The 24,314-nt window shown below is 38.6% G+C and overlaps 2 protein-coding genes across 2 annotated transcripts; one reads left to right on the top strand and one right to left on the bottom strand.

The window, feature by feature from the left end:
* The first annotated feature begins 278 nt into the window (after positions 1-278).
* On the top strand, positions 279-6,704 carry zgc:153115 (uncharacterized protein LOC768186 homolog). Its single transcript, XM_052134228.1, has 2 exons — positions 279-1,024; positions 3,321-6,704. Exons 1-2 carry the CDS (start codon positions 520-522, stop codon positions 3,590-3,592), a joined length of 777 nt encoding a protein of 258 aa, XP_051990188.1. The 5' UTR covers positions 279-519; the 3' UTR covers positions 3,593-6,704.
* Positions 6,705-10,265: 3,561 nt separating this feature from the next.
* colgalt2a (collagen beta(1-O)galactosyltransferase 2a) lies at positions 10,266-23,258 on the bottom strand. Its single transcript, XM_052134703.1, has 12 exons — positions 23,029-23,258; positions 22,066-22,179; positions 21,774-21,891; positions 21,352-21,486; positions 20,745-20,949; positions 18,834-18,953; positions 17,069-17,142; positions 16,685-16,791; positions 16,450-16,582; positions 16,120-16,247; positions 11,140-11,346; positions 10,266-10,509 (listed from the first exon to the last, which is right to left on the bottom strand). Exons 1-12 carry the CDS (start codon positions 23,256-23,258, stop codon positions 10,266-10,268), a joined length of 1,815 nt encoding a protein of 604 aa, XP_051990663.1.
* Between the last annotated feature and the right edge of the window lie 1,056 nt (positions 23,259-24,314).

The following is a 24,314-nucleotide window of genomic DNA, read 5'->3' as shown; positions in this document are numbered from 1 at the left end:
CCACGCTGAAGTTGCTTGGCAACCTTCTGGGAGCGTCCTGGCACGAAGCCTAATTAATATGCATGAGACAGTTCATGATTTGTTAATTTAGTATAAGAGTTCCGCTTATTTACCAACGTCTGTGTTCCAGCCAATCAGTTTGGCCTAATGGGCAAACGGCGCATTGCGTAATGAATATTCACGAATAAAGCCCTCGCCGTAGTAAGTTTAATAATTTCATTACCGGGGGCGTGGTGTGGGCTGTACCGGCTCTACCAGCAGACACAATGAAACGAGGGGCAAATGTAGGACACCACGTTGGAGCTTGAAACGGAGACACGCCGGTACCGCATTTTTTTTACTTATTTTTTGGGCCTTTTATCGTTACTTTTATTTATATTGTTTGTATTTATTGATTATAGAGAGCAGAGGCCGCTGATGAGAAAAAATATCGAGTTGCAAATCTCTTAACTGAACGAGCTCAGGAAACTAGGCTCTACACCATAACTTTTGCTTTGTCGTTAAAACAGTCGCGAAATAATGTCTTTCGCCTTTTCGGATTATTTTGCCGCCGAATGTTTGGTGTCGATATCGAGCGGTCCCGTCCTCCACCGACCCACCCCGGTGTCTGGTGCGGTTCAGGCTCCTCCTCAGGGCCTTTCTCCTGGGGAGCCGGACGGGTCGAGCGAGGACAGGGAGGTGCGGGAGACGCTCCAGTTAGAGGGGGCCAACATGATGACGGTGGCAGAGATCCTCACGGACCTGCACGGCAAGTTTCGTCCTATGTCGGCCTACTCCGAGAGCAGCAACTCTTCATGCGGAGAGAGCGGCTACACCACGTTGTCTGACTCCACCACCCCAACGCCGACCATGACCCCCTCTGCCACCCCTGTCCCGGGACAGTACAATAACACCCCCCAGCAGGCTTGGGGAGGAGGGGGAGCACCACGGTCCCCCACCAAGCGTCACCCCTGTACTTTCGACGGGTGTGACAGGGTGTACGGAAAATCATCCCACCTGAAAGCGCACATCAGAACACACACAGGTGAGCTGAACCATATGGGAAAGGATGAAGTCGGTAATGCGGCAGATATCATCTAAGAGCTATACATCTAAAAATGTTTTTAAATACATAAACTGCCCTTCAATTGCTGGAAGGAGAATATATATATATATATATATCTGTCCATGTTCCGTGTATTGTCTAAAGAAGAGGTACTATTGGTTTCAGTGGTCATTATGAAAGATTATGAGCTCGTGTATATTGTATTGTAGTTCTCGGATAGAGGAACTTTTAATTGTGTCTGGTGTTTGTTTGTTGACTGTTGTCAAGGGCTCCTCCTGTCAGCACTCATCAACGGCCCTAAATAGAGATATTAAAAGTGAATTTGTGGAGAATAACGTAATTCACTTGTCATTAGTTGAACAAAAGAGTGGAAAACTCTCAACTGTGGCCTCCTAACAAAGAAAGTTTATGAACAAAGGAAGGAGCGCGTGAGGGAGGACCGAGTATAGTAGTGTAGTGACGAACCTCATATTTGCATATGAACTGCGCTCGAGTACACACCGCGCGACTGCCCGGTCACGCGCAGGATACCATTTAAAATGCACCTTCTGTCATTTGACTATGGCAAAACGAGCTCTTTAAGCCACGCACCTGGCCTCTCTCTTCATGAGCTATTCAGTTCACAAACTGTCTGTAATCATTTGGTTTTGTCCAAGAATTTTTGTAACGTGGGGGATTTTAACTGAACACCAGTACAGTAGGTTGCACACCAAGAAATAGTAGTACACGTGCACAGTAGCTAGTACACTAATAAAACGCTAGTACACAGGCTAGGACACCAACGAAAAGCTAAGGTGCGACCCAATTGCATATTCCTTCACTATTCTACTCAATTTTGTTGTGTAAGTAGGGCGAGTACAAGTAGTGTGTTCACAGTGAAAATGTTATAAAAGAAGTGTACTACATGTACCCGATGTTCTTCAGATGAAAAAACAGAGTGTGTAATGTTGGACATCTTGGGCACTCTGCGCTTGTGGTTTGTCCTACATAGCGGAAGGGGCGGAGTTGGCGAAACTTCAGTGAAGACAGCACCTTACAAATTAGTTGAACGCTTTACCATCACCACACGCTGTTTGAATATGTATATTTTATGAGCTAGAAGTCTTCTCCACATATAGTGTATGCATTTTCAAAGTTTAGTGTCGTACCAAATGGAAAACTAAAGGTATGTCCCATTTTGTAGTGCAGGTAGTATGTTTTCACTGAAAATTTAACAAAAATAAGTTTAATACCAATACCTGGATGATGCGCTTCAACTGTAACAGTGCAGAATGTTGGACACTTCATGCACTCAGCGCTCACGGCTTGCCTTACAAAGTGGAAGGAGCGGAGTTACCTGGCTGCAGTGCTGGTCAGATAAAACAATTGTAAATAATGGAGAATGCTTTTGTGTAGGATACAATTGTTAAGTGTTCCTTTTGGGATGATGCTACACTTTGAAAATTCATACACTACATGGCTGAGTGTATAGTGCATCATTTGGAACACAGTTTAACTTTATTTTACTACACTGAAGCATTCACTCTTTTTCAGCTGACATACATAAGTGAGGTTTGAAAACACACATGATGCATTGCCGCTAGCTGTAGCGTGTTTGCAAAAATCAGTCCCAACACATATTTGTCTCATAACGTACATATACAAACATTATTAGGTGATGGTGAAGCATTCAACTCAAATTTGCAAGGTGTTGTTTTCACAGAAGTTTGGTTAGTTGTCAGATTCACCACTAATTACAATTGTTTTGTTAGACCATTGCACCTGCATTGTGGCAAGATAACTCCGCCCCTTCCTCTGTGTGTCCAACATTCCACACTCCATTTTGCACTACAAAATGGCGTAAAATAGTGCAGAAGTGTGTGGTTAGGTTTCAAACATGTGCAATACGTGTGTCCCAATCAGCTGAAAAACGGCAAATACTAAAAAAATCATAATTGTTCCATTTGGGACAGTTTGCACTTTGAAAATGAATACACTAGACAGCCAATTGTATAGTGTAAGTTCATAGTGTATAGTGTGTCATTGGGGACACTGCTCTAGTCAGGTGCTAGTACACTGATGAAACACTAGCGCTTTGGCTTGCACACTAATAAAATGCTAGTACACTTATAAAACACAAGTAGCTAGAACACTTCCAAGTTCCATGTTATTTTCTCACCCTGTGTTGTTTGAGTGAAATCTGTTTAAAATCTATCTATAAAATGAGGATATGACAAAGAATAAAGCTAGTAATTGATGAGAAATTGTATAATAATTATCCATGTGTTTGATCTAGGTGAGAGGCCCTTCCCGTGCACCTGGCCTGACTGCGAAAAAAAGTTTGCCCGTTCTGATGAGTTGGCCCGGCATCTACGTACTCACACTGGCGAGAAGCGTTTCCTGTGCCCACTCTGCGACAAGCGCTTCATGCGCAGTGACCACCTCATCAAGCACGCCCGCCGGCACCCGAACTTCCACCCCGCCTTGATCAACCGCAAGGGCTTAGCTCAGGGATCCGCCTCAACCCCACTCACTGTCGCTTCAGAGTACACCAGCACTGCCATGTAGACATACCCACTGCCTCACCACACCCTCTCTGGGACCTCAGTCAGACCCCTGCCTTCTGCACTGTGACCACCATCTCAGCTTGATTTGATTACCCTGCATGCTGGGATCCTTTTAAGCTCAGTCCTCACTTCCACAGGCCAAAAATGAAGAACTTCACCACGTCTTCCTCCTAACCCCTTTGCCCAATCAGTGATGACCAAAATGGGCAAAGGAGACAAAACTCTCAAGCACATTCCCCTACAAAGACCCTGAGTCGTGTGATTTTATATTATTACATGACTGACAAGTAATGCAGAATACAAAATTGGCCTTAAATTGTGATTGCTTTGGATGGATAATATTGTAAGCTCTTCATTTATGGAGATCTAGTAAGAAATACGTAGAAATAACAATACAAAAGCATTGGCCATGAGCATTAGCACAATGTTTTCCAACAACCGTTTTGTTGTTTTCTGGCATCACTTGTCAGCCATGTTATAGAACCTCTAAAAGGAAGCATCACGATTTAAGGGAAAGTTTACCTGTTTAACAGCCTTTGGTCTTTTTTTTTTAATTTTACAATCGATTTAATCTATTATCAAAAATTTAGCACAACCTTGTTTGTCATGTCTTTTTGTATAGCCTGAGTACATAAGATTAGCAAACCCTCTCTAGTGCTCTGTTTTGCTTGTCTACACATGCTGTATGATACAATAACCAGAATGAATTGCAGAATTATTAAGTATTTGTGTATTACTCACAGTGTTGTCACATGCAGCAACGTTTTGTAACAAGCGACCGGTTAAAGAAGGTATGTCAAGGTTTTTCATTCCTAAGAATACTAATAATATTCTTGACACCCACTGAAACCAAACATTGATGACAATTGAAGCTGAAATAGTCAGTGAGTTTCTTTTTGGTAAAAAACACTGCCTGTAAATGCCACATTTTCACATTGCTTTCCCTACTGAAATGGCTGAAATAGTAATAAGTTATTTTCATTTTTATCTTATTTCCTTATGTTTTCTATTAGCAGCAGCATGACACCTTTAATAGTATGTATGTATGTGTGTGTATATATATACACACATCATTATTATTATTAGACCATGCATCTATTATTATTGTTTTCCACTTGGAAGAACTCTTTTGTTTGTCCATATAATGTTGACATGTTGGTACATGTAGCAATATGTTTAATAGTAATGTGGATATATGTAGATAAATATCTATGCCTGCAGCTTAAATGGTAAAGATGTTATTAAATGAACTACTAGAAGTAATACACCTTATATTAGGGGTGACGGTACACGCTTGAATAGAATAGTGCTGCTTGTGTGCGAATGTTTTTGTGTATGTATATTCAGATTGGAGAGAATGGGAAATGATTTCTCTCCAAACTGTCCCGCCTGCGGACTTCTTACAACTATCTCAGAGAACAAAGAATATATCAGGAAACTCAGAAAGCCTTAAAATCCTTTGACTTGTTTTGCACCATTGTTTACTGTTTGAAATTTTCTACAGGTTTGCCGTCAGGCAAGGGTTCTTTCAACTAAAGAAATACACATGCAATATTGCACTTTCTTACTGGTATTGTCAATGAAAAATGATTCGTCTGCTAGTGTGATGGGTTACATTGTATAGATGCTACTGCATAGTGCTTCTACAAAATGAACACTGTGGAATGGAACCTGTCACAATAAATCGATACATTAGTCATAGTATGCACCTTTGTCCGAGTGCTTAAACCAGTGTGGTATAGGACAAAAGAAAAAATATTCATGCAATATTCAGAGTGCTTTAGGTAGCTGCTGGCAGTTACCTGAAGTACGATGACAAACTCCGTGTTCTCAACTACAATAACCAAACCAGAATAGTATCTACAACAATGTATTTGTTCTGTAACTAATTAAATTATGTATTCCTGAAAATGCTTTGTATGTTTGGGCATTCTCAAAAATGTTCTTCTCAGAGGCCTTCTAAAGAAGGCTGTTTTCCTTTTTTGTGTTGTCCTTCGCTGTTTTCCTGTCATCTCAAATTGGATGCGTGGTTTGAGTTTTCTCTGGATCTCTTGTGCTGTGTTTGGCTAATGCACATCAATGGTACACTGTGTTTTGGCTGCAATGGGCTTTGTATCTGATACTAGACAGTCTTTTGATTTTCACTTACAATGCCCTCTTTTAGCAGTCCAGATTCAACTGCATTTGATACCCCTCCCATTATACTCAGTACATTTGCAGCTATAGTGCTCTGGACAGGCTATCAGATATCACAAACCACTGGATTAAGTCTGATTTGTTTTGTGGTCTTTAAAGTTATTATCTTTTTTTATTTTTTGGTTTGTTGTACTTGAAAGTTATGTTTTTTATGCTTTGAATTACGGCTATGTTTATGTACTATACGGTAGATGTCTATAAAGTATGCAGTCTACTAGATTTAGGACAGAGCACAGATACAGGATCTGGTATAGTCTAGCAATCACATAGAGAAGAAAACTAGTATTCTATAGTCCCTTCGGGAAAAGTGCTGCATCATTTGCTGTGTTTAAGGCATCTTGTGCCCGTATATCAAATTCAAGTGAACTGAGAGTGTGTGAGTGTGGTTGCTTTTAATCATAACGCTAGATTGAGAATTTAGAGGGATGACTGTATTTTAAGAACTGCTTTGATGCTTGGCGTACAATCTAGACCTTGTCCATCCTTAAGTTTTCTCACACTAAACTGATTATGCACTGATTGGCACATTGTCTACAGTAATCACACTAAAAGGATGTCTGATGAGACCTGTTCTAGGTCTCAATCTACAGCCAAATCTCATCATTGGACCAGCGGGTTTTGTCAATATACAAAAGCTTCCGTGTATCTCCTCAGGTGATAAAACTTAATGCTGAAAACCTCTGTCCTTCATGAGCAGGACTTACTTTTATTTTTCATTTGCTTTGTTTTGCATCATTCTGCAAGTTTTTATTTATTACATGCTTATTTTTATTTTTTTGTGAGCTTATAAGATATCTTTTCTTTAGTACTTGTGTTATGGTATGAGACTTGACTAATTTGTTTAATTGATTCATTTTTGCTTTTAACAAAAAAGAAAACCCTCCAGTGCTTTTAAAATAAATAAATAAACTGATTAAGAGTTGTTTTGTGTTTATTGCTTAAATTAGTTTATTGCTTGTAAATACTGAAATTGGGTAATTTTAATGTAGTTTTTCTTTATTTGCAGTTTGCACATCATGCTCTTAAATTTGTCTCCTCAAATATGTATTGCACATATTGTTTGCTAATATTCAACTGCATCTAGTTTAGTTGTCATGATATTTCAAGCAATGCTCACAATGGCATTTTTTAAATTGTATAACCCTTATGGCTTTAGTTGTGAGACTTTATTGAAATATTTGTATTTCTCACACTGCAGAACTATTTAACCCCTATATTGTTAGTTAAATAAAAAAATAGGGGTTCCTGGTCTAAAGTGACCGGCTATTGGAAATGAATAGATTAAACTACAAAATACAGAAATATGAAGTGTTCAGGAGCATCCCAATCATTTAGATGAGCACATATGTGGATGTGTGCTTACACAAAGTCCTCGGACATGTATGCGCTCACACACACTCACAAACACGCACACAAAGTGTATGTTGAGCTACTTTTTGTGCAAGAACTACTTATCGTATTATGTTGTGTTTGGGCTCGTTTGAATCAGGACAGTCTGCTGTAAGTTACAATATTTCATTGTCTATGTTACGTATATGTTTGTAAGGAATTAATAATGAAAAACCAGACAAAAAGACACTCCTGTTTATTATATGTATGTGTGCTAGTGGGAATTTCATACTGTAACACTCACTGCTGTTTGGTCTCTGTTATATCTTCTGATATTATATGCAATATGAGAGATTTAAAACAATCTTAATGGGCCGGTCAGGCATACAAAAGGTGTTAGCACAAACAAACACAACATAAGGGTTAACTGAACTGCAAAAATAGTTATCAGGGCCAAAGTAACTCATTTGTTTACATTTGATTAGTCACCTATAAATGGTGCAAAACCATTTATAGGTGACTAATCAAAACCATATATACCCCCCTTTTCTTATGTCATTACTTTTCTTTAACACTCAAAATTCTAAAAGCTTTTTTCTTTTTAGGTGGAAATGAAAAAAATGAAAAATTCTACAATTTTGGCTCATACAGTGTATAAAATGTAACCTTATATCTTGATTGTGTATAAGTGACCTGATTCCTCTAAAGTTTAGAGTGGTCAAGAAAAAGGTAACATTTAACAAGGACGTGGATGTGATATGATACTCTATAAAAATGCCCAGCATTTTATGAGGAATTACCTGCACCATTAAACTATTTTACAATTATATTTTCAACCTTAATTGAAGTATTAGGTCATATTGGTCAATGTTGTCTAAGCGGTGTGTAAAAGGGCAAAAATGGACTTCATTCCCTATCTGTCACTCACTCACTCTGATCTTTGATAAAAGGTCAATGGGAATTGGCGAGTGCTATTTGCATGCCACTCCCCTGCACATAAGGTCTAAAGGAGCTAGCGTGCGAACCGCTCATTCAGATGTTTTCTTCTGAATTCTCACGGCTTCCCATTCATCTCTGCTGGATCTTTGATGGCGCATTACAGCGGCATTCTCCACTTTCTGCACTGGTGCACTGCAGAGATCACCCCTGGGCGCTTCGGCAGAACAAAACTAAAAGAGTATATTTTGAAAGCGTATTTTTTCCTAAAAGAGTGGCACACACAGAACGTCATTTTAAAGACACGTCTTTTTAAAGATGCCCTTCCGCTTGTGTGTTATTCCTGGGTGTGGTCGTTACCTCTCGCCTTCTGATGGCCACGAACGCTGCCACTCATGTCTGGGTGCTGCTCACACGGAGACAGCGTTTGTGGATGCGACCTCGCTTTCGTAAGGAAGCTAGCCACCCCAGTGACTCCCAACCTCGGTCCTTCTCCCTATGGGTATGAGTCCATCGCGGCTAGCACTGGGGGCGATTTGGGGACCCCAACCTCCTCCGGCGATTAAATCCCCACGGACCTCCCATTCCCCGGCATGCTTGTTTGCCCCGGTTAGACTTCCAGATGAGTGCGCTAGCTCGTCTCAGGGCGAGTTTGTCCTCTTGTTCGGGGCCCGCGTAGGTGATGAGCTTTCGAACGCAGCATCTGAGAGATGTGGAAGCCTCGGCTGGAGTCGGCAAAACCATGTGACGTATTCCCCCCACCCCCACGACAGGGCTATCTTGCCCATATTCTTTCTTTGGGCAGTCGACTTGTCCCCGAAGGGCCGTTCGACGCTCATAACAGCGCAGGGGGAGGTTACATTTTGGCCTGGTGCGCTGGCTACGAGGCACACAGTAGTCTGCCCGTCTTGCACCGCCAGTTCACGTAACACAGTCCAGCTAGTTGTGCCATTTTTGCAGTGGACCCCTTGTCACTTCAGCTCCTTTATACCCATATGTGTGGGGGAGTGGCATGCAAATACCACCCACCAATTCCCATTGGCTTTTTAACAAAGATCAGAGGTGTCTCGGGTTCCATAGCGTGAACCCTAGTGTCACTTCATCAACACAACCTCTCGTTCCCCTATCAGGGAATGGAGGTTATGGAAGTAACCAGGACATTTTCATAGGTATTTTTCACATTATGCAGTATCAGGTCTTGATTTACCTTTTCAGTGTTTCTCACAGCTTATATTAATGTGCTAATGAGTGGTACAGATGTTTGGCTAATACCACTCGTATTCATAATAAAATAAGGCAGACCTTTGACTCTTCTATAATTTTATGACACATTATTTATTCAGGTCCATCGGTCAGTCTTTTAACTGTCAACCAATTACATTGTCTTAAGACATTTGACATATTCCTCACTCAAAAATAATATATTTTAAAAAATGTAGTTCAATTTCAAAACATATTTTCATCAAATTTAATTGTGTAATCTTCAACTAAATTAAATTAAAGTAATATTTTCAGGTTTAATACAAGTTAAGATCAATCGACAGCACTTGTGGCATAACGTTGATTACCACAAAAAATAATTTAGACTCATCCTTCCTTTTCTTTAAAAAAAAAAGCAAAAATCGAGGATACAGTGAGGCACTTGAATGGAGACAATGTTTTGAGAATTTAAACACAGAAATGCGAAGCTTATCATTTTAAAAATGCACTTACATTAATTCCTCAGTTAAAACATGTGGATTATTTGAGCTGTAAAGTTGTATAAATCCAAATTTTTCCAGTCGTTTAGGGTTTATGGCATTGCATTACCATAGCAACAAAGTTGTAAAATTGTATATAACTTTACACAGAAAAGGCAAGAAAGCAATTTTATCATACTAAATTCCTGTTAACACACATATCATTTATGTCTTGTAGTTATACTTTTGAAACAGTGAGTTTTTGAGTGTTTATGGATTTGCCCCATTCAGTGCCTCACTGTAACCTTGACTGTTGCTTTTTTTTAAATAAATGAAATTATTTTATGTGGTAATCAACACAATGCCACAAATGCTTTCGATTAATATTTGTTTCATAAAACTTTGTAAGGTTTTTAATTAATTAAAAACATTTTATTTTTTTTTTAAAGATTGCTCAATTCAATTGATGGAAATTTGTTTAGAATTTAAAATGCGTAAATCTTACAAATATTTTTTTAATTGCGAAGAGCTTGATCAAAGTTCATCTTTTGGACTATTCACAGAGATGGGTGTGGGGGTCTTATCACCACGACTGCGGTCTCCACGGACATGATGGCGGTCCCAGTTAGTGGCCACAGTCTCATCATTCCAGATGGTGGAGGTCTCTGTGTCGCTAAAATACCCCGGCTCCCCAGTATAGTGTGTGGGAAAGAGGAGCAGGGGCTCTGTAGAGAAAGCCCTCAAGTTTCTCTGTTTAAAGTGATGCATATATTCCTCCCTACAGACAGAGAGAAACCTGGAGTTAGAAAGCCCACAGAAAGATTTAAACACTGTATGACAAGTCTAACTCTTGAGAAACTAAAATGTCTCAATAAGCAAGCATGCATCGAAAATGCATGCTTTCCTACTATACAGTATACTAAAAAGCAATATGTCAAATGAGCAGTATATCTTAATCCTCAGTATTCATAAAACAGTTGGAAAAATACCCTGATGACTATCTACATTGACTAGATAGATACGCCACCATGAGGACCTACTATGTAGTGGGCGTTGGGCATTCCAAATTGGGAGAAAAGGGAAAAATAAAAATGTCGGAGAATTGCAAATTGGGCATCTCTCTTTAACTGAGAACTTACTTTATTATTTTTAAAGGCCAAGGAGTATGCTCTTCATCAAGCGCAGCACATACTCTGACAGTATGCAAATTTGGATCTAGCTAATTGCTACCTTTAACGGGGAGCAATGTTGCAGAGCTACCTATCCACCAGTTTTTATATTATAATCATGCTAAAGTTCAAATAGCATAAATGTATATATCAATTTCAAAGCATTACAAGTATAACTAAAACAAATAGAGGTGAATTATTTTGGGACTGGCATCGCCTAAACATCTACCAACCCTTACTTGGGGTGCTTGTTAAACATAACAGGAAGGAATTCATCCACCGGCATCATCTTGCTGAGGGGCTGGGCTTCCAGAAGCTTCTTGGCTCCCTGCAGTGAAATGGCATAGCCCAGTGTCCAATAAGAGTAATCTGGGCTCACCAGATTCTTCACTCCCTCCACTAAATGCTCTGGATGCTTAATTTGTAATCGTTTACGGCCCACATAACTGGAAAAACAGAAGAGACAAAGCAAAGAGAACAGAACAGAGTTAATTATTGTTTGCCTCTCAAAATGAGATTTTAAAGTAAAAACAGTGTAAACAACTAAAGGCTAGTTTTGGTTGTAGAAGCTTTATTTTTGTTGTACTGCATTGCACATTTTCTTTATTTTTGTATGGCCAAATGGAAGCATCAATCTCATACCTCATTTAACTGCATTTATAGAACTGCTTTAAGTGTAATTTTTTAAATGTCAATTTTCAGCACATATTGCCCCTTTAACATGTTATCATATACACAACATATAGGGTATTTCAGAATTATTACACAATATCAATGTTTGAAATGCAACCTATAGAAATCTATTTCAATTGCAATTTATTAAAGTCCTCCTCCTGTCATTCCCAACAAAATTCAACATTCTGCAAGGGTTAGATCAATCAACTAAACGTAACATGGCGGTACACTGGCAAGGAGACCTACTATGCTTGTAACTGTTCTTTGGAGGTCATAACAAAAGTAAGCAGACCGGGAGATTTTAAAACAATAAATACACAAGATTCTACCTTCACCTGGAAGGGCGAAAAGGGCCAATTGTTTGACTGTGTCATGTGAGTTTAACTTGCTCAAGCCAGATATCAGCATTAATCCTGCCTCTAATTTGAAGAAATATATCGAGGTAAATTTCATATTTCTGCTTACTAGATTCTGTGTCTATAACGTAGCCTGTAAATTAACTATCTATCACTGAGACTATTGGGTTTGACATGAGAGATTAAGGCAATGTTATCAATAGGGCTGGGCGATAAAACTATCTTGATGTTTATCTGAAAAGAGAGAGAGAGAGAGATGTCTGTTATATCGATGATAAAGTTTTGAGTAATTTTCTATACGTAGCCTATGTTCTACATCTAGAACAGGGGTGTTCATTACATCGATCATGATTGCAAGAGCACCACTGGTTGGTTGATCTAGATCAAATATAAAATATTGACTTTTTATTTCCTGACGTCTGTCGCTGCGTGCTGTTTGATTGACAGGCGGCTAATGTTTGAGCGCTAATGCAGGTTCATGCCTAAATGATAAAATACAATTTATAATTACGCTAATGCCCATCATGGTGAGGATTTCATGTAAACGCAGTCGGTTTGGTCTAAAGTGAACATAAACAATGGGACAAAAAGCGTATTGGTATCAAAATGTTGGACTTGAAGTGTGCACGAAACCGAATTGAGCACTGTCTAGTAGGCAACAGTATGTCTTAAAAAGGTTATTAATCAAGCAACAATAACAAGTAAAAGAGAAAACCACTCACTACCTTTAATAGTACCTAAAAGTATTAATGGATAGAATAAATAGAATAAAACAGTGACATTTTGAATAATAATAGTTTTTCATAATATTGTTAGTTTTTAATAATACCAACCCCTGATGTAGAGAGTGTGTTAATTTGTATAATCTATGTCTATGACTGTCTCCATGTGAGCAGCACCCAGACATGAGTGGCAGCGTTCGTGGCCATCAGAAGGCGAGAGGTAACGACCACACCCAGGAATAACACACAAGCGGAAGGGCATCTTTAAAAAGACGTGTCTTTAAAATGACATTCTGTGTGTGCCACTCTTTTAGGAAAAAATACGCTTTCAAAATATACTCTTTTAGTTTTGTTCTGCCGAAGCGCCCAGGGGCGATCTCTGCAGTGCACCAGTGCAGAAAGTGGAGAATGCCGCTGTAATGCGCCATCAGAGACTTTCTTCACAACACAAATTAAGATTTTTAGGAGAATATTTCCAATACAAGCGAATGGATGCCAACATTTTGAAGATACTAAAATCTGAAAAGTCAGCATAAAAGTAGCCTAATTCATGTGACTCCAGTGGTTAAATCCATGTCTTCAGAAGAGATATAGAGAAACAGATCAATATTTAAGTACATTTTTGCTAGAAATTCTTCTTCTTCCTGCCCAGTAGATGGTGATATGCTTGAAGAATGTGAATCCCCAAAAGCAAAAGCAGAAGAAAGTGAAAGATAAAATGGAGATTGATTGAGCAGGGAGGAGAATTTATTGTAAAATTGTACTTAAATATTGATCTGTTAATAAAGATTTTTAGAAGAATATCTCAGCTTTGTTGGTTCATACAATGCAAGTAAGTGGTGACCTAAACTATGAAGCTTCAAAAAGTAAATAAAGGCAGCATAAAAGTAATATATAAGACTCCAGTGTTTAAATCCATGTCTTTTGAAGCAATCCAATTGGTTTTAGGTGAGAACAGACTATAAACCTTGACATCAGCATTCTCCTTGGTGATGATTTCAAGCTTGATTAAAAGTCCTAGCGCTATCTAGCATTCTGCGCATGCATCAAGAACTAGAAAGTGATCGAGCTTGAAATCATGATTGTACCTAGACTGTAATGGAAAGATGTACAGTTATATTTTGGTCTGTTCTCACCCAAAACCAGATGGATCAATCAATCAATCACATTTGAAAACAACACATGTTGACCAAAGTGCTTTAAACTAACAACATTTTAAATACAGTCACAATTTAAAACATGCACAATAAAAAGCTAAACTGAGACTTAAAAGACTCAGTGCTATCACATGATCTAATATGAATCAGCAGACTATTCCAAAGGCAAGGGACTGCAACAGAGAAGGCATGATCCCCTTTGGTTTTCAAACAGGATTTAAGGACACTTAAAAGTAGGCTCTGTGAAGATCTTAAAAGTCTGGCGGTTTGATGTTGATGTAAGAGGTCTAAAATATAATCTGTTGTAAGTCCATGTAAACCCTTTAAAACCATTAAAAGAACCTTGAATTGAACTCTGTATTTGACTGGAATCCAATGCAAAGAGGCAAAAACTGGAGAGATGCTTGTGTAATTCCTGGTGCCAGTCAGGAGTCTAGCCACTGCATATTGCACTAACCAAGAAATTTGATATTCCCAAATATAAAGAATTACAATAGTCCAGTCTAGATGAAATAAATGCATGAATAACAATCTCCAGATCTCTGAATGAAAGAAGATTTTTCATTTTACCAACGGCCCTGAGTTGAAAAAAGCTACCTTTTACCACTGAATTAATTTGCTTATCAAATTTAAATTCGGAATAAAACATTACACAGAGATTTCTTGCACGAGTGTTTAAGTTAGTACTGTAGATAATCGATTAATTAATTGTTTCGCTGAATCAGGAGGGACAAAAACTAGCTGGAGAACGTTAACAGCCATCCATTGCATACTGGATCACTTTACAAGATATGGATTAAACCACTGGAGTTGTAAGGATTTCTTTTATGCTACCTTTATTTGTTTTTTGAGCTTAGAAATGTTGGCCACTGGCCTCTGGGCATCAGAGGAACTGTGCTTAACTGGTTGAACTCCTATCTCTCAGATAGGTCCTTCAAGGTAGCCTGGAGAGGTGAGGTATCCAAGCCACATCAGTTACTTACTGGGGTACCTCAGGGATCAGTGCTTGGGCCACTTATCTTCTCCATATACACAACATCACTGGGACCCATCATTCAGTCACATGGTTTCTCTTACCACCGCTACACTGACGACACGCCACTCTACTTGACTTTCCAGCCAAACGACACCACAGTGACTGCTCGAATTGCTGCCTGTCTGGCAGATATCTCGGCCTGGATGAAGGAACACCACCTGCAACTCAACCCAGCCAAGACCGAACTCCTTGTCTTTCCAGCCAACCCTGCTGTTGAACACAACATCACCGTGCAGCTGGGTTCAACTAGAGTATCGCCTTCCAAAATGGTCAGAAATCTAGGAGTAACCATCGATAACAAGCAAAATTTCATAGACCACATCTCAAAGACTGCAAGATCATGTATATTTACTCTACAATATCAGGAAGATAAGACCTTTCCTCTCTGAACATGCCAATTTATTCTAATTATTTAGTCACTAATTATTTAGTCACTTGTCATAACTAGACTGGACTACTGTAACTTTCTCATTGCAAGCCTTCCTGCATGTGCAACTAGACCTCTGCAAATGATCCAGAATGCAGCAGCACGTCTGGTCTTTAATGAACCAAAGAGAGCACATGTCACACCACTCTTTGTCTCTCTCCACTGGCTGCCAGTTGATGCACGTATTAAATTCAAGGCTCTGATGCTGGCATACAAAACAGTCACTGGTTCTGCTCCAACATACCTAAAATCATTTCTGCAGAGCTATACTCCCGCCAGAAGCCTGTGGTCGGCTAAGGAACGTCACCTTGTTGTACCAACACAAAGAGGCACAAAAACACTTTCCTGGACTCTCAGTTTCATCATACCACATTGGTGGAATGACCTTCCCAACTCCATCCGTGAAGCTGACTCACTCTCTGTCTTCAAAAAATGGCTAAAAACTAATGTTTTCCAAGAGCACTTAACCAGTCACTATAAAAAAAAATTAAATACAAATCTTTCTTGTTGCACTTAAATCTGTTTTGAATACTATTCTGATGCTAGTGAAACTTTGTAATATGGCACTTTTTGTACCAATGTCTCCTTAAGATTATTCGCTTACGTTTTCCTCTTTTGTAAGTCGCTTTGGACAAAAGCGTCTGCCAAATGAATAAATGTAAATGGTCACCATTCACTTGCATTGTGTGGACCTACAGAGCTGAGAGATTCTTCTAAAAATCTTTGTTTGTGTTAAGGATTTTTGGGTGGACTATCCCTTTGTGCTAAATTTTGAATTCATGGGGATCCAAATAAAGAATAAAGGCTGAGACCTTGAGAAGTTATCATTATAAAACCAAGACTCACATTAAGTCCCATTCAAGACCTGATTGTTTTACATCCTCCATGATGGTGTTAAGGCGGCTCTTGAAGTTGGGCTCAAACCTCACATCATCCTCCATTACCAGTACCTGCTGTTGCCAAAGCTCCACTACCTGAGGGCAAAACACAACAGAAAAAGTTACATAGATATACTGACCCTTTTAGTTTGCATGTAGAAACCTGCAGTCAAATCATTTTCAATTAATTTAAACAGTTTTAAATATGACATTTATAATCATATTATTGCACATCATATCATACTAAAGTTTATTACTTCTTGTTAATTGTGTGTAGAGCATCAGCTTGGCTGTTTACCTTTTTCCAGATGTTGTAATGACTGAGGAAGCAACCAATTTCCCCCTTGGTAAGTACACGTTTAGAGTAAGGATCTTTGTAACCAGGCAGCATCTCAATACCTAAAGCCCTCAGCTGAGAGGAATTCAACGCTCTAGAAGAGAGGAGAAACAGAGGGAGTCATATTTTACTGTGACAAACAAACATTATGATTGAACATTAATTTAGGAGCCTTTAGTGGTTTGAAATATCATACTTGCCATCCACTGCATCAGTGATGGTGACATCTATTCCCAGCACTTCCAACGAGCGTAGCATACGATCTCTGCGATCTGCCCGACGCTTCAGATTAATCAGATAAACCTGAAAGATGGTGGAGAAGGCCTTAGTTTTATACTGAATTAATATAGGATAGTAATTCACAAATTCTTATAGTGAGCATTGCACATTACAAATTTGTAGTGCGGTTGCTTTGGTGCTCTGGGTGGTTGCTTACTGGCCCAAGAAAAGAGCCCACTCCCAAGTCTCTATGATATTCTGGCCCCTTACCCTGAGTATGAGGAGTAGAAATGACGACGCATACCTTAGCAAGCACTTTTTCCCAATATTCCATAAGTATTTTAGTTATCAGCGTCTGTACCTGATTAAAAGCCATGGTGTCTTTGGGTTTGGAAGGAACATGCAGATAACGTGAAGTCTCCATTTTGAAGTCAACTGAGGAAGATAAACGTTAACTTGTTATTTGTTTTATAACTGCAAGTGAATATTTACCAAATCTGATCATACTGGTTATACTAATTAAAGGTATCAGTGCATGTAAATGTATCTTATGTAAATTATAAGATTAGAATTGGTTAAATATCCCATGCATTCTCTCAAATATCTCATTGCCTCAAGAGGAAGAAACATTCAGATTTTACAACAAATGTATTATGTTCCACCTAATCCGTTGAAAGGAGACTGCAATATTAGAAAACCTAGTCTTAAACCAGAGAGATTGTGTAAGAGAGATATCACAGTGGAGTGAAAATTCTATCTTTCCTGTGAAAACCGTATGGAAATGTATACAGTTTGGTTTTTGTGTGAGCTCGGTAGAGAGGTATGTAAGGTTTGAACAGTCAGCTAACTCGTTAACTTGTTCTTAAACCTACAAAATCATCTTTTGCTAAGTAAAGGTATTCAAATATATCTTTTATTCACATTACTAGGATGATTAAAGGTGCATTCAGTCATTTTTTCCTAATAAAAAGGTTTAACTCAATCGCAATATATTTAAATCACGAGCACTCACATTAAAATGAATACTCCAGTCATATCAGTAATCTTATAAAATCTGTTTTATTCCACATGGAGAGGGTCCGCACACGGGGGCTGCCATGTTAGAATCACATGACCAACAGAATACTACTCGCTTAATCTCAGTAACCGTCCTGTTGTATGACACTTTTAATTAAATGAATCATGGCAGACTGTGAATACTAAATTTCAACAATGATATCTGAAAATGAAAACTATTGATTTTAAATGATGCTGCATCCAAGCCGCTAGGTGTCAGTGTAAGTCCAAGATGACGCAAAGACAAAAGTTACTGAGTGTCACGAACCCCGCTCCCTCGCTCCGCCCCCTCAAGCTCCCACGCTCGTTCCGCCCCCTCGAGCTCCCACGCTCGTTCCGCCCCCTCGAGCACGCACGTTCTTTTTGCTCGCTCGAGCCCTCACGCCCACTTTGCTCCTACTCGCTCACATGCTCGTAGGCAATCTCCCTTCCTCAAGTTTCTCACGCGTTTCCAATCCCCCAGAACATTATGACCACCTGCACTCGTCTCATCACCTGTCATGGTTTACACCTGCACTCGCCCCTATATATATCACTACCCTTTCGTCTCACGGTTGTTGGTTATTGTATTTAGTTTCCCGTGTCTTTGCCCCCGCTAGTCTCGTCTAGTTTTGTCCTCTTGAACTCCTCTTGATTACCCCCTTAGCTTGCCAGCTCCTCGTTCCCCTAGTACCCCTGTCTACTCCCTTTGTTAGTTTACCCGCCTCTCGATCCTGTTTACCCCGGCTTTGACCCTCGCTCCCCTCGACTACTCTCCCGGATTTGCCCCCTTTACTCTCTTTGATTCCCCGGCTTTTGACCCTACGCTTCCCTCGACTACTCTTCACTGGATTTGCCCGTTTGTACTTTTGCCTGCTTTTATTGTTAACAATAAAAGCAGTTTTTTGACTTACATTGTGACTATCTCATCTTGTGTGTGTGTGTACGGGTTACACTGAGTGCACCTTTAATTCTCAGTTGTCAAAAAGCAGATAAAAAAAGTTTCTCTTTGCAACAAAATTTTGCTTGAAAAGACTCTTGTCAGTTCGTTACACTGCTGAATGATATTACACAGATTTAGAGATACACACTTAATGCTTCTGTGACAGTGTGGCTGAAGCTCTCCATCTCTTCCTCAAGAATTTGCTTCGACTTCAAGGGCAGCGGCAGGTACCCATGATGCTCTTTGTTACATATGAACATTTGCACACCTGCAAACAGAATAATATAACATATAAATTACTGCTAAGGCAGTTGTATGCCATTGAACACATCAAGCCCTATTTTATGCACAAGCGTTAAGCGCAGTGCAATGCCTTAACTCGTAAGTGCAAAGTCAGTGGGCATGACCATGAAGTTTTGGTATTTTCATGTAAGCATGCGGCTAAGTCTGGGTGCAAGTGGGTTTGGTGAAATCGTGCACGCAAGGTGCTAATTGGGTCAGTCAAAGTTAATCCGGCACTGTCTCTGTCCTATTATACAGTCCATTCCCTGTCTTGCACCAGTGATGTAACAAAAACAGTACATTCATAAGAAGTTGGTATAGTAAATTGACTGTATGCATATTATACGCATGGTAAATGTGGTGCAGGATATGGATGTAAGCTCCGTTAAATTACAGATTAGTATTATTATTTCATCTACTGACACACAAATCATGGCTAGTATGAACAGTGATTGTATCGGCACAGACTTCACTTTTGCCATTCAACAATTTTGAAAATTTGTATTCATTTATTGAAACATGAAAAATTTTTTAATCAAAAATATTTATACATTTAAATTACACTTCAAATCCAAATAATGAAGTGGTAAAAAAAAATCATTCTAAATCCAAACATTTTACTCTCTCTAACTTCTTCCCCCGGCCCCTTTTGCAGTAACAATAAAATAAATCAAATGTGTGTGTGTGTGTGTGTGTGTGTGTGTGTGTGTGTGTGTGTGTGTGTGAGCGTGTATTTATCACTTTGTGGGGACCAAATGTCCCCATAAGGATAGTAAAACCCGAAATTTTTGACCTTGTGGGGACATTTTGTCGGTCCCCATGAGGAAAACAGCTTATAAATCATACTAAATTATGTTTTTTGAAAATGTAAAAATGCAGAAAGTTTTCTGTGAGGGTTAGGTTTAGGGGTAGGGTTAGGTTTAGGGGATAGAATATAAAGTTTGTACAGTATAAAAACCATTATGTCTATGGAAAGTCCCCATAAAACATGGAAACACAACGTGTGTGTGTGTGTGTGTGTGTGTTTTGCACAGGCACAAAATTTCACTTAGAATTAGCACTCATATGAAAATTGGATAAGAAGTTGCACACGGTCATAGCGTGTACTGCTGCACTTTGCGTAATCACAAAAAATAGAGGCCATCATGTAAAATACATTTCAGCAACAATTGTCAAAGTCTGCAAACACCTTCTAATGAATAAACTACATGACTTAAATCAGAGATTATATAGCAAAGACGGACATCTTCCATTTAAATAAATGGGAGAAATTGGAATGCCCAACAGTTGACGGATGTAGAAAGGACGTCCCGCCTTACAGGTGAAAGAGCCAATCATCTTTTAGATACAGAAATCGCCTGTCGATCAACTTGAGAACGTGCATGCCCATTAGCTATTTATTTCCCCCAAAAGCTGGGGGGAAAAAAATTTTAGGTAAAGAAACACAATTTATGATTCCAATGTTGTCAGATTTTACTGCTGATTTGAAATATAATCTTAATCTTAGTCTTTGATCGTAATCTTGACCAACTGTTTTGGAGATTTCCCCATTCAAGTAGATTGGAGCTGCGTTGTATGCTGCTTGTTTATATAGAAAAATAGCTGCCTGAGAGTTTTACAAAGATGGCCGCCAGTGGACTGACTTGCTAGAAAAACTTTGCTTAAAATGAATAAATCTAAACATAATTTAGTGCAACTCATCCATAAGTTGTATCAGTGAATGCAGCAAAAATTTGTAAGGTAAGTTAGATAAAATTGTAAACAATGGAATTGTTACCTGCTTGTCTTGCAGAGAAGGCAAAGACCATGATATCATCCAAAGCCCAAAGATAGTAATGGTGAACAGGGTAAAAGGCCAGGGCTGCACTTGCACTGCGACGTAGGTCTATCAGCACAGTAGAATGAATCATGGGAACCGGGTGGCAACCAGTTCGCTTCCAGTTTCGAATTGGTACATATTGTGGTGTTCTCTTATAATACCCCTGCAGAAAGGAAAGAGAACAAGACTAACAATTTTGAGATCAGAAGTATGTTAAAAAAAATCACTCCACCATTTTTAAGAGGATAGTAATTTTGCACATGAAATTATTGAAAATTATCAATGCATTATTATTTAGCAAGTGTGCATATTAAAGTGTCAACTGAAAGTAAGCTATTTGTAGGTTGACTAAATCTAAAAGTGTAACATTTCTGTTTGTTTGAGTGGACCATCGAGCTCGACACCGCAAGTCAGGCTTGGGGCAGGACTTTCTGTTTGTACAACCAATGAAAGACAAGGGGCGTTTTCAGGAATCAGTTACACACTTCAGCTTTAACAGAATTAGATCAAAACTGCAGGGACAGGCAGAACAACAACACAAGAATATTTACTGTGAGTTCTGTACCTGTGGGGTCATGCCACACCAGAAGTTTGAATAGAGTGTTCTTGACTCCAGCATTGGAGCAACCAGTGTCAGATTCTCAGCAATCAGCTGATTCAGCACTTGAGTGTTTGTCAGCACGTTATCAATGTCTGCGAACTGGAGAAGAATGAACAAACTTTTAAGAAAGTATCATTCAGTACAAATGAAACATTCCTTTTCCCCGCCCATGGATGCACCAAAACATCAAATGGCAAAACTAATTTAGCTTTAGCATAGCGTATAGCACTGCATAGCACGGACTGTTAAAGAAGTAGTAGTTATGCTGTTGAATCTAAGGATTAGATATGATAATTCACTCATAAGTAACCCATAGCTCATAGAGTGGGGGATACCAGGAACTGACCTAGAATCAGTAGAATAGAGTCATAGAGAGTTAGTCTCACCAGGATGTAGTCTGCCCACTGTGCCCTGGCTGATGTGAGTGCAGCCTGTCTCAGCTTCATCACATGGGTGAACCGAGACTCAAGCCAGTGCTTAGGGCCCAGTTCATCCTTATAGAAGCTATAAAAAGAGACAGACAAATATGTGTATGTAAATATTTATTTGTAAATATTAAAATCATTCAAAGTTTTCACTGATCAAGTTTTTGTCACTTATCGCAATGAGGACTGAGTTTTTATGAGAATGGTTATGAAGTTGTGGTGATTTGTAATGCACTAAAATGAACTTAGATACCTTATGTTATGCTCCATTTTCTGCAGTTGTACCGAGTGATACAAATTCTCCACTCCAGAGAGCCATTCATGCAGCATTGCCGTTGTGTTGTCAATATTGTGATCAGTAGCAGCCCTGACAATCAAAATCCATATTAGCACATGTTTCAGTTTTTTCATAAAATGGCAATTGATTGATTGATTGATTGATTGATTGATTGCACATTTTTAACCCCCAGTATATGCCTAAAACTGTTTAGAATGTGAGTTAAATGGAACAGGTTAATTCATGAATTACATAATGCTAGTTTATGGATCAGAGGTCAGTTATGACATTATTTTAAGTTAGGAACAAAAGATGGTAAGTGATATACTCAAAATGTATATAGGTATGCATTTGGATAATAAGGAGTGACAACTTTTACGCTTTCTCCTTCCCTATCTCCTTTTACCCATCTGAACATTCCTTCACATCACTGTGATTTCTGTCTTTATTTACTTTTCAAGCTTTACAGGATATTTCAGACTTAGGTGCAATTAAAAGCCCAGTGCTCACTTCAATACGTGGTCAAATACTCCACAAACCACTGAAACATTTATATATCTTATTTCAGATATGATTACACTTTTTAATAACTTTCGTTAATAAAACATTAATTACAAACTTCATGTGATGCTTCACAAATCAGTTAACAAGCATTATATACAAATATAGACACATGACAATGTCTGAATCAAAAAGTTAATGGCATTTCAAACCATTTGAAATGTACAGTACTAATTATCTGTTAGCATTACACGATGTTAGAATAAACAATCAAGTCTACTGTAAGTAGTGTTAATGATACACCATCTTCAGCTGAGATGTCTTCCTTTCAAAATAAAAAATAAAAATTTGGCATGGAAGTAAAGTTCACAATTTATGTTTAGACAAAAATGAGCACTTGTTGAAAACATGACATAACATTACACAAAATCCAGTTACCAGATGGAAATGCGGTCCTTAGGATAGTCCAGTCTCTCAATACATCCTAGAAAATAGGGAAGACTGTGTTCACCGTTCCGGGCCAAAATAGCAATGACGATTTTGGGCTTAAGAAGAGATGACTCATGCAGAACAGGTTCTATGTCAATGAGTGTATTGATAAAGCCGACCCATGTCTTTATCAGTAATGCTCCAAAGAGAACCTTTAGAGAGCGTCTCATGTCTGTCATAGTGTCTACAACAGCAGAGTCATGCTGCACTATAGGATGCTAATGAGAGAGTGAAGACTAACTCTGTGCTGAGGTAAAGTGTCCCAGCCTATATGTAACATATGTACGTTCATTTGAGTAAAACGACTGCTAAAGAATAAAACAAATAGGTTATAGATGCATGCATGCATGAATATTATGACAGCATTGCAGTAAAAACTTTTATTACTGTAATAGGCTTCATTCGCATCCTACAAATATACATTTGATTTACATTGTGGATACAGTGAAGACTAAAAAAACAAATTGTTTGTTGTAATTCTTTTCTATGGCACAGTTAGCTCTAAAAATTGCATATTTGATTATTTTGAATACTTAATTGTCTTAGGTGCTGTGAGAGCACATACGTTTAAGTCAATTATAGGCTGCAATACAGATCAGCTCATGTACATTCAAATATGAAAATATCAGAATCGACATTTCATTGTACATTTCTAACTTTTGGAATTTAGAATACATTAAAATAATTTGTTAAGGATTATATAGCCTTTTGCAATTTTTGTTAACTGTAATTAATGATTATACTGCGTTCCATTATATAACCCTATTATATTAAGTGTTACCAGTTGTAAAGTGTGCTCGTGAAAAGGAATGATCTCTCATAAAAGCAGTGAGATGAGAATCTTTGGGGTCAAACAAAAGTTTGTATTTTTCTAGAGAAAACCCAGACAGCACGTGTACATCTCCGCGATGTCTTTTTTTTAGATCTTTTTATCTGGAAAGCATCACATTCTAATTAACATCTGCTAAACATCTTAAAAAGATCAGATTTACAAGCATTCTATATCATAAACATCCCAAAGACATCTGATGAATGTCTTACTGATAACTGTGACGTCCCTGAATCTTGTGATTTGATTGGTTCTCCCCATACTAATTAGCAATTAGTAGAAATATAAAATGTTGTGGGTTATTTGGAAAAGGGGCTCACTGGGAGAGTTTCATTGGCTAGTTGATTTTACGAACGTTCCATGATTGTCAGACGTCACTGATGGGCGATGGTATTTCCGGTCTAAC

Source organism: Xyrauchen texanus, chromosome 9, assembly GCF_025860055.1.
Source record: "Xyrauchen texanus isolate HMW12.3.18 chromosome 9, RBS_HiC_50CHRs, whole genome shotgun sequence".
In the NCBI taxonomy this organism is placed as follows: Eukaryota; Metazoa; Chordata; class Actinopteri; order Cypriniformes; family Catostomidae; genus Xyrauchen; species Xyrauchen texanus.
Note: the sequence above shows the minus strand (reverse complement) of the source record. Positions and strands in the feature narration are given on the sequence as shown.

Excerpts from the sequence above, each read along its gene's own strand:
- colgalt2a (XM_052134703.1), bottom strand. The coding sequence starts at position 23,258 with ATGACAGACATGAGACGCTCTCTAAAGGTTCTCTTTGGAGCATTACTG. Across the intron at positions 21,487-21,773 it reads AGTGGGCAGACTACATCCTG|TTCGCAGACATTGATAACGT; the intron begins GTGAGACTAACT and ends ATTCTTCTCCAG. Across the intron at positions 11,347-16,119 it reads GGTCTTGAATGGGACTTAAT|TTATGTGGGCCGTAAACGAT; the intron begins GTGAGTCTTGGT and ends CTGTTTTTCCAG.
- zgc:153115 (XM_052134228.1), top strand. The coding sequence starts at position 520 with ATGTCTTTCGCCTTTTCGGATTATTTTGCCGCCGAATGTTTGGTGTCG. Across the intron at positions 1,025-3,320 it reads GCACATCAGAACACACACAG|GTGAGAGGCCCTTCCCGTGC; the intron begins GTGAGCTGAACC and ends TGTTTGATCTAG.